The following is an 11,220-nucleotide window of genomic DNA, read 5'->3' on the forward strand; positions in this document are numbered from 1 at the left end:
GCTTTGTAGATGGCGGAAACAGCGGGAGGCAGCGTGCAGGTAAAAAGGTGTCTAATGCTTAAACCAAAAATAAACAAAAGGTGAGTGCCCCTAAGAAAAGGCATTGAAGCTTAGGGAAAGCTATGTAGAACGAAACTAAAACTGAACTGGCTACAAAGTAAACAAAAACAGAATGCTGGACGACAGCAAAGACTTACTGCGAAGCAAAGAAGGCGTCCACAAAGTACATCCAAACATGACGTGACAATCAACAATGTCCCCACAAAGAAGGATAAAAACGACTGAAATATTCTTGATTGCTAAAACAAAGTAGATGCGGGAAATATCAATCAGAATAGTTTTAGTTTTATTGCCATTGTTTGAGAACGGGTTCACAAACTAGGAATTTTTCTTGGTGCAATCGTGCAACATAAAACACATAACACATATTTGGTAATAAAAAGAGCTGTACTGAGCTATCAGATCTTGTTATAGACTTAGAAGGAATTCAAAGGAGCTACTACATGAAACTGCTGCAGGAAAATACCAAAAAAAAAGAGAAAAAGCCACCAAAATAGGAGCGCAAGACAAGAACTAAAACACTACACACAGGAAAACCGCAAAAAAGTCAAGGTGTGATGTGACAGGTGGTGACAGTACACCTACTTTGAGACAAGAGCTATAGTGATGCATGCTTGGTTATGCTTTAAAGTCATATCCAACAATTGCGACGACTTTTTACTGTCAACTGAGTTTCGTTTTTTAATGATTTCTGCTGGTGGTGTGCCTCCGCAGTTTTTCAACGCAAAAAATGTGCCTTAATTGGCTCAAAAAAGGTTGAAAAACACTGAGCTGACGTGTCAAATACCAAGTTACGTATATGGCTCTCAGGTGATTGGCTGCACAATTGGCTAAAGAAAAGTTTGCATGCTAACAGTTAGCATGTGTCAGCTACCAAGTCACGTGACTGAGGTGTTCGGCTGCAAAATTGCTTCAAAAAAGTTAGCATGCTAACAGTTAGCATGCGTCAGCAACCAAGTCACGTGACTGAGGTGTTCGGTTGCAAAATGGTTTCAAAAAAGTTAGCATGCTAGCAGTTAGCACATGTCAAGTACCAAGTTATATTACCGTATTTTCCGCATTATAAGGCGCACCAGATTATAAGGTGCACCTTTAATGAATGGCCTATTTTAAAACATTGTTCATATATAAGTCGCTCCGCATTATAAGGCGCATACAATAGACGCTACAGTAGAGGTTGTGGTTACTTTATGCATCCCGTAGTTGCAAGACCTGTTGTGGCTCAAAATTGGTCCATATATAAGGCGCACCGGATTATAAGGCGCACTGTCAGCTTTTGAGAAAATTGGAGGTTTTTAGGTGCGCCTTATAGTGCGGAAAATACGGTACTCAAAAGGTTGCACAATTGCCCCAAAAGGTTGGCGATGCTGCCCGACGCCCGGCCAATCAGTGGCCAGGATACTGAACAGTGTGATTGTTTTGGTGTGGTTGAGTGGCCAATAGTTTTTATGCCTGAATGTCTTCATTGAGGGCAAAATGACATCAAGTGTACTTTGTGAGTGATAAGACCAAGCTAAGATGTGTTGATGTGCCGCTTCTCGTGTCTATAATGTGCACAATGTATCAAAGTGGCCCCGCATTCTGCAACGTATTAACTCGGCTCTCGCTGAAAAGAGTTTGGACCTCCGACCTATAAAGTGTGAGTCACTTGTGAGTTCCAGAGACCGCAGTGGAAACTTTTTGATGTTTCGCTTCCTGCCACTCAGTTTCTTCTGAGTCAGCAAGTTTCCTGTTCGTCATCTTCATCTTCATCCCAATCCTCCTCTCACTACAGTTCCTCCCGCTGCTTCCTCTTCCCGCCACCGGAGGCACACCTGAAGCCCAGGTTATCGGAGGCGGAGTCAGGGGTGTTGCCCATCCTGCAGGGAGGACACAAAAAGACATGAGTTGTGTTTTAGAGCTCACGTTAACGCCCCCTCCCTCACCTGGTGGTGAGCGTCGCCTTGTGATTGGCCGAGCCGTCCGCCGTGTCGATCCAGGAGGCGCCGCGTAGCACGAACATGTGCTGCGCTGCGGGGAAGACGCTGGACGTCCACTCCCACGTGTTGCCCATCATGTCCGAGAGACCTGCAGGGAAGCAAGATGGCGTCAGGGTCCTTCATCATCGTCATCGGCGCTCGCCGTTACCAAAGTCGTTCTGAGGCGGGAAGGCGGTGACGGGCGACACGCCGTGATAGCCGTCCTCCGCCGTGTCCCCGTCTGGGAAGGACCCCTGTGACATTGCCGTTAGCTTCATCTCATTAGCACAGTGAGGGTCGCCATGACGACAGCATCATCATCATCACCTGCCACAGGTTGCTCCTGTTGCTCTGGAACTTGTTCCCCCACGGGAAAGTCCGCCCTGAGGGACAAGGCAGGGAGGTTGAAGGAGGGAAGGTTGCGGGTTGAAAACCCAAATGAGAAGAAGCACCTTGCCGCCGCCCACGTGCTGCCCACTCCCACTCATCTTCACTCGGGAGCCGCTTGCCTTTCCAGCTGCAGAACGCCTGAGCGTCGTTCCAGCTCACGTGAACCACCGGGAAGTCCAGGAGCTCCCGGATGCCAGAGCCAGGACCTGCTGGCTGTGCGTGTGTGTGTGTGTGTGTGTGTGTGTGTGTGTGTGTGTGTGTGCGTGTGTGTGTGCGTGTGTGTGTGTGCGTGTGTGTGCGTGCGTGTGGATACTTTAAATATCAGAAATAATGAGATAAAAGGTAAAGAAGCTCACCTGTCGCCAAAAGGCTCGTCCCACAGGAAGCCACCACGGAGCAGACTGCAGACACAAGTAATGCAAGTTCACTTTATTAGGAAGCAACATTTCCCTTGTGGCTTCACTGCCATCTAGTGGACTACGGTGGTAACTGCATGCAAACAGGATTTATTCTGTTGTCTCTTTGAAGTAGCAGTCCAGTGAAAAACATGTTATAATTAGGGATGTCCGATAATGGCTTTTTGCCGATATTCCGATATTGTCCAACTCTTTAATTACCGATACCGATATCAACCGATACCGATACTGATGTATACAGTTGTGGAGTTAACACATTATTATGCCTGATTTGGACAACCAGGTATGGTGAAGATAAGGTCCTTTTTTTTTTTTTAGATTAATAAAATAAAATAAGATAAATAAATTAAAAACCTTTTCTTGATTAAAAAAGAAAGTAAAACAATATAAAAACAGTTACATAGAAACTAGTAATGAATGAAAATGAGTAAAATTAACTGTTAAAGGTTAGTACTATTAGTGGAGCAGCAGCACGCACAATCATGTGTGCTTACGGACTGTATCCCTTGCAGACTGTATTGATATATATTGATATATAATGTAGGAAGCAGAATATTAATAACAGAAGGAAACAACCCTTTTGTGTGAATGAGTGTAAATGGGGGAGGGAGGTTTTTTGGGTTGGTGCACTAATTGTAAGTGTATCTTGTGTTTTTTATGTGGATTTAATTAAAAAAAACAAAAAAAAAAACGATACCGATAATAAAAAAACCGATACCCATAATTTCCGATATTACATTTTAAAGCATTGATCGGCCGATAATATCAGCCGGCTGATATTATCAGACATCTCTAGTTATAATAATAATAGATTAGATTTACATACCGTATTTTTCGGACTATAAGTGGCAGTTTTGTTCATAGTTCATAGTGCGACTTATACTCAGGAGCGACTTATGTGTGAATTTATTAACACATTACCGTAAAATATCAAATAATATTATTTAGCTCATTCACGTAAGAGACTACACCAGGGGTGTCCAAAGTGCGGCCCGCAGGTCATTTTTTAACAGCCCCACGGCACATTCTAAAAATATGATGAAAAAAAAACAAAAAAAAACCATAAAAAGTGGCATAAAAGAGCAAACAGGTGAAATGTAACAAGAAAATGTTGCATTATTGACTCTAATAACACAAAGCTGCCATGCAGGCTGTTTCTTTCTTTAAAAAATAATAATGAATCAAAATCAATGTCATTATGAATTATTGACCCATTCAAGGCTCCATTTACTTCACATTAAATATTACACTTTGAGATATTTTGGGGGGGAAATGTTGCATATTTTTTGGTTGCCTAAAAAGAACAAACAAAAAACATAAACAACAATAAATTGACGGATAGATCTGAAGTTGATCTTGAGACTATTGTGGTAAAAGTTTTAAAAAATGTTGGATTTATTTTTTTAAACTTTACTGAGCGGTACCATTTTGGATCGCCAATCATTTTAGTGGGACTTTTTTTGCTAAAAAAAACAATGAATTAAAATCAATGCTGTTACGAGTTATTGACCTTTTTAAGACTCCAATTATTATTAGAGATGTTCGATAATATCGGTCTGCCGATATCATCGGCCGATAAATGCGTTAAAATGTAATATCGGAAATTATCGGTATCGTTTTTTTTTATTACCAGTATCGGGGTTTTTTTTGTTTTTTTTATTAAATCCACATCAAAAACACAAGATACACTTACAATTAGTGCACCAACCCAAAAAACCTCCCTCCCCCATTTACACAAAAGGGTTGTTTCTTTCTGTTATTAATATTCTGGTTCCTACATTATATATCAATATATATCAATACAGTCTGCAAGGGATACAGTCCGTAAGCACACATGATTGTGCGTGCTGCTGCTCCACTAATAATACTAACCTTTAACAGTTAATTTTACTCATTTTCATTCATTACTAGTTTCTATGTAACTGTTTTTATATTGTTTTAATTTATTTTTTATTCAACAAAATGTTTTTAATTTATTTATCTTATTTTATTTCATTAATTTTTTTTAAAAAAGGACCTTATCTTCACCATACCTGGTTGTCCAAATTAGGCATAATAATGTGTTAATTCCATGACTGTATGTATCGGTTGATATCGGTATCGGTTGGTATCGGTATCGGTAATTAAAGAGTTGGACAATATCGGCATATCGGAAAAAAGCCATTATCGGACATCCCTAATTATTATATAATCTCAAATATTCCACTTTAAAATTTTATAGGGGGAAAATATTGCATATTTTGTTAGTTTTTTCCATAAAAAAAACGGTTTACCTTGACAAAAATGGCATACAACTTAAAGCGTTATATTGTCAGACAGACCTAATGTTGATCTAGAGATTTAAACCTTGAATAATAATAATAATAATAATACTAAATAATGACACATTTGTAATATTTTTTTTGACCAAAACCTTTTGGGGTCCCCGGGATCAAGTCTGAGTGGAGGCCTAAATGTATCTTTTTTATACATATATTCTATTGGTTTTTAAAATACAAAAATATCAAAATGACCCCCACTTGCTTTGATTTTTCAGTGTGCGGCCCTCAGTGGAAAAAGTTTGGACACCCCTGGACTAGACGTGTAAGATTTCATGGGATTTAGCGATTAGGAGTGACAGATTGTTTGGTAAACGTATAGCATGTTCTATATGTTATAGTTATTTGAATGACTTACCATAATATGTTACGTTAACATACCAGTTGGTTATTTATGCCTCATATAACGTACACTTATTCAGCCTGTTGTTCACTATTCTTTAGACATTTTAAATTGCCTTTCAAATGTCTATTCTTGGTGTTGGCTTTTATCAAATACATTTCCCCCAAAAATGCGACTTATACTCCAGTGCGACTTATATATGTTTTTCCCTTCTTTATTATGCATTTTCGGCCAGTGCGATTTATACTCCGGAGTAGGGCTGCAACTAACAACTAACTTGATAATCGATTAATCTGTCGATTATTACTTCGATTAATAATCGGATAAAAGAGACAAATTACATTTCTATCCTTTCCAGTATTTTATTGAAAAAAAACAGCATACTGGCACCATACTTATTTTGATTATTGTTTCTCAGCTGTTTGTAAATGTTGCCGTTTATAAATAAAGGTTTATTAAAAATAAATAAAAAATAGCCTCTGCGCATGCGCATAGCATAGATCCAACAAATCAATGACTAAATTAATCGCCAACTATTTTTATAATCGATTTAATCGATTAGTTGTTGCAGCCCTACTCCGGAGCGACTTAATTTCCCGCATCTACTTTGTTTTAGCGATCAAGAATATTTCAGTCGTTTTTATCCTTCTATGTGGGGACATTGTTGATTGTCATGTCATGTTCAGATGCACATTGTGGACGCCGTCTTTGCTCCGCAGTAAGTCTTTGCTGTCGTCCAGCATTCTGTTTTTGTTTACTTTGTAGCCAGTTCAGTTTTAGTTTTGTTCTGCATAGCCTTCCCTAACTTTCATTGCCTTTTCTTAGGGGCACTCACCTTTTGTTTATTTTTTGGTTTAAGCATTGGACACCTTTTTACCTGCACCCTGCCTTCCGCTGTTTCTGACATCTACAAAGCAATTAGCTAGCGCCTGCCACCTACTGATATGGAAGAGTATTACACGGTTACTCTGCCGAGCTCTAGACAGCACAGACACTCAACAACAACACGTCATTTGCAGACTATAATTACTGCTTTGCAAAATATATTTTTAACCCAAATAGGTGAAATTAGATCATCTCCCATGGCACACTAGCGCGGCACAGTTTGTTTTTTTGATTGATTGAAACTTTTATTATTAGATTGCACAGTACAGTACATTATTCCGTACAATTGACCACTAAATGATGGGTTTTTAACATGTAAAGCGACTTTGGGTACTTAGAAAAGCGCTATATAAATCTCAGGTATTATTATTATTATTAAATGGTAACACCCCAATAAGTTTTTCCACTTGTTTAAGTCGGGTCCACGTTAATCAATTCATGGTAATGTGGTTGAAAAACACCGAGATAGATAATAAATATGAATAATGACCTCAATCCTCTGCGTCACTTTGCTCTTCAGGTCCTCAGAAACAAAATCCTGGAAGACGAAACTCCATCCAAACTTCTCAGCTTCCGTTTGGTACTTGCGCTCCCTCACGAATTGTCTGTTAAAAAAAAGTGTCCTGTCGGCGTTAATGTTCGTTTAAAACCTCTAAAGGCTTAGTGGCCACATGCGTGGACAGCACCTTTTAGCTCTTATTTCCAAAATAGTGTGCACTACTGAATTGGGGTCTTATGGCCGCTTATGTGGACACTTATACTGCCATCTGGTGGTGTCACAAGAGTAAGAAAAAAAAAGTGTAAAAATAAGAATTAGCATGGGACACTGATGCATGCGTCAAGCTCATAGAGCAAAACCCTGTGTCGGTGCGCGTACCGCTTTTAGAAAGTCACGTGACCGATCATGAGCTGTGTGGGTCATGTGACCGATACGCGAACTGTGTCGCACTGACGCCTGCGCTCCGAACTGTGTTTATAAGGAAGCGCATCTGTCAACCAGATGCTGCTGCCAACAGAATCGCCGCACTTCTGTCGTTGGTCATTTGTAATTTATCGTCGTCGGAGATCATGGAGCAGCCTCGGGCAAAAAGAAAGATTTCCGCCGTGTGGGAATATTTTGATCGTATATCGGAAAAAAAGGTATTTGTGTTCATTTCCTTGTCGTTTCTTCCTGTTCTCTCAAAGTTTCCACTTGATCTATTAGAATTCAAAATCTCTTCAAAATGATTCTTAGTTTACTATTCATATTTTCTGCAGGTTAAATGTCGCATTTGTACGACAGAATTGTCGTACATTAACAAATCCACCTACTCAATGCTGTCAGCTGGAGAAATAATAACTAAGTCTAAAATTTAATACGTTGGAAAAACTGGTTTTTTTTAAATAAAAATGTGTAAAAAAAATAAATTAAATAAATCCCAGTCCACAAGCATCCTCATTCACAACACGTTCTCTTAGATTTCCATGTTATGATACATGTTCACATTATTTATTGACTGTATCTAAAAAAGATAAAAATATATTTTTATTTAAATGAAGGTATGAAATAATCCTAAATGAAATACAATGACTTGGTTTATATTATTGTATATACTAGGTCATCAAATCAGTGTCAGTTGAGTCGGTCCATAGGTTGCCTGTAGGGATTTTTAATGTCCAGCAGATGTCAGTATTTAGTGACACAGTATCAATACAGTTTTGCAATGTGTCGAAACGCTTCATGACGCCTCATCAACCCATCACTATTAGAATGGATGAAAAGCGGACGTGATGACAGCTCATACAGGACATTTAAAGGCACGTCCCCAAGACTGTAGTCTGGGTGGACTACGAGATATAATGACTGATGAACACCTTCGTTGGATAATGAAGGTTGCCTCAGCTCAAAGCCTGAGCCCCGACATTAATACATTAATGATCTAGCATCCAAAAAAAGATGGCAGGTATCTGGCTTGGGCACATCAGATTAGATCAGTGTGTTGCAAACTGAGCAGTTTAAAGTCCTGAATGGTTGTTTTATTCTTTGTTATTTTATTTTCAAATTTATTAGCCTGTGGAAAAAGTTAATTTTGATATTTACCTCAGAAGGCTGCAAATAGAAAAGAGTTATTCAATTTGTATTTAAATTGTATATGATATGCCACTGATATTTTTTCATTATTATTAATATTTGAAACTGGATTTTGCATGTCACTATAAAGTTATATAAGCCTTGCTTGTTCAATATTCAATGCAAAACTTGTTTGGGTCCCTATTAAAAAGGTTAATTTGTTCAACCTTGGCCCGCGGCTTTGTTCAGTTTTACATTTTGGCCCACTCTGTATTTGAGTTTGACACCCCTGCTCTAAAGGCTTAGTGGCCACATGCGTGGACAGCACCTTTTAGCTCTTATTTCCAAAATTGTGTACACTACTGAATTGGGGTCTTATGGACGCTTATGTGGACACTTATACTGCCATCTGGTGGTGTCAGAAGAGTATAACATACAATGGAATTTGGAAAAAAAAAGTGTAAAAATAAGAATTAGCATGTCACTAAACATGAAGTACACATAAGTGTACTTATGGACTAAGTACATCATATCAAAAGATGATTCTTAGTTTTTATTCTAATTAGGGTCCAATAAGCCCTAATAGCAAAGAGAAATAAAAAACAGCATGTAAACAAACAGCTTGGGCCTGAAGAGGTTAATGAAGACGATGTTGTTTTCTTACCTGAAAGCGTAGTTGGTGACAGGATGTTTGTCCAAGAAAAAAGACTCAATTTCAACTGACTTTGCGTCACTGGTCGCCATTTCCCCCGCAGGGATCAACGCCATCACGTCTTCTTCCTCTTCTGCTGGTAACAACAAACACACTCTTAGCACCAACATAACGTCTTCGCTACAATTTCAACTGAGTCACAATAACTTTTTGATTGATTGATTGAGACTTTTATTAGTAGATAGCACAGTACAGTACATATTCCGTACAATTGACCACTAAATGGTAACACCGCAATAATGAAGTCGGGGTCCACGTTAATCAATTCATGGTTAGAATATGGTCAAATTGTCTCACCTGTTGCGGTCACGAACGGCAAACAAACATAAACACAAAAAAGAAAGCGCAACATTTTTACCGCCTTGTCTGTCATAGCAGCGTTAAATTGATTCTAACTAAAGTTTCGAAGATAACTTGAAGAAATGTGTCGCTTTCATTCTACTCATGCAAGTACGACGGTGAAATGTGCTCGGTCGAAAACACGACGTCAATAAATTGTTCCGCTTTAAATTACCCTTTTGGTAACATGAACAATAGGCGTTCATATGTCAACAAAACCCATCAATGTTCTACGATTTGGTCCGTTTTAATTGTTGGCATGGAAGTGACGTGAACGTGTAGCTTTTATTTGAATGTTTTCTGCATCCATTTCTTGTTTCCGGTTTGTTTCAGCCCAGACGGTTTTACTTCCGGCGAGGGGGACCGCCGCAGCGAGCGAGTTCAGCATTAGCTGCTGTGACGCGGGAAATTCGGCCGCCATCTTGAAGTGGTGACGAGGAGCCGGCGAGCAGCCTAAACTGACAGTTGAGACAGGTAGAAAACAAAAATGCCAGGCTGGTGTTCAGCTTTTACAATCTTTATCTTCATAATTTATTTCAACTTTATGTTATTCAAGTATGACATTTTAAAATGTAATTAATTTCATTGACAAGCAATTATATTATGGTCATACTCTTGTTTGCTGGCGGCTACGATCTCAGTACTATTGAAGATCTTTGCTCCTTCTCAACTCCGTGGTGATATTCTTTTCACAAAATACAACCAATAGTACGTTAATGTTAACTCTTACTTGTGAAAAGTAATCCCCCGATTCCTATTTTCAACAGTCCGCTCGTTTGAGCAGGAAAACGCTGTTTTCTACCAGTTTAGGCTGCTCGCCGGTTCCTCATCACCACTTCAAGATGGCGGCCGAATTTCTCGCGTCACAGCAGCTAATGCTGCGTCTACTTATAAGATGTCTATAAGTGTAACCAAATAAACACTTTGTACTGTGAAAATGTCATTCTGGTGTGTGTGTTCATTATAACGTGGATTATAACCTCAGCACACATTTCTTTCTGTCATAATTGGGAGCGCATAGAATGATAATGTATAGATTGGGGCCATAGCTACGTTTGGTCACCATTCTGTAGTTTTTGTTGTTGAGCTCATCATAGAGATCTCTTGTGAGGAAAAACTACAGATTTCGGCCATTTTGCAAGTTTTGCACGTAATGTATTGACCAATCAAATGAGCGCGGGGCGTGGTCATCCCTGCTCTGCCTAGGGTTTCTAAACTCTCTTCCAGTAGGTCTCCACCTTCCAACCACCAGGTAAAGTTTCAGAATAAAAATAGTGTGTAGAAAAAATGTATCTTTAAAAAAAAGTTTTAAAACATTTGTTTTATTCATTGGAAAATCACAATATCACTAAATTAGCCAGGACTTTTTCCAGACAGATTTAGTAATATTGTTTTTTTCCCCACGGAATGATGCTGGGGGGGGTCATTTCAATATTTACCCATGGACCCAGGACATGTTGGGAAGACTACGTCTCCCGGTTGGCCTGGAAACGCCTCGGGATCCCCCGGGAGGAGCTGGACGAAGTGGCTGGGGAGAGGGAAGTCTGGGCTTCCCTGCTTAGGCTGCTGCCCCCGCGACCCGACCTCGGATAAGCGGAAGAAGATGAATGGATGGATGTTTTATTTTTTGGCAATTCTTAAGAAAAACATCTTTTTCAACTTTGTTTGTTTTTTTAGTAATATAAAAAGGCCACTTTGTATTGACAAAGTAAAGTGTGGATTGATTTTGTCATGTGAATAAAAAGTCAG

At 39.3% G+C, this 11,220-nt stretch overlaps 1 protein-coding gene across 1 annotated transcript; it reads right to left on the reverse strand.

The window, feature by feature from the left end:
- Positions 1–251: 251 nt before the first annotated feature.
- Positions 252–9,744, reverse strand: sumf2 (sulfatase modifying factor 2). The gene is made up of 9 exons (XM_062049145.1): positions 9,430–9,744; positions 9,085–9,211; positions 6,861–6,975; positions 2,765–2,809; positions 2,471–2,621; positions 2,346–2,401; positions 2,188–2,272; positions 1,986–2,127; positions 252–1,919 (listed from the first exon to the last, which is right to left on the reverse strand). Exons 1-9 carry the CDS (start codon positions 9,503–9,505, stop codon positions 1,829–1,831), a joined length of 888 nt encoding a protein of 295 aa, XP_061905129.1. The 5' UTR covers positions 9,506–9,744; the 3' UTR covers positions 252–1,828.
- Positions 9,745–11,220: the final 1,476 nt, after the last annotated feature.

Source organism: Entelurus aequoreus, linkage group LG05, assembly GCF_033978785.1.
Source record: "Entelurus aequoreus isolate RoL-2023_Sb linkage group LG05, RoL_Eaeq_v1.1, whole genome shotgun sequence".
NCBI classification, from domain to species: domain Eukaryota; kingdom Metazoa; phylum Chordata; class Actinopteri; order Syngnathiformes; family Syngnathidae; genus Entelurus; species Entelurus aequoreus.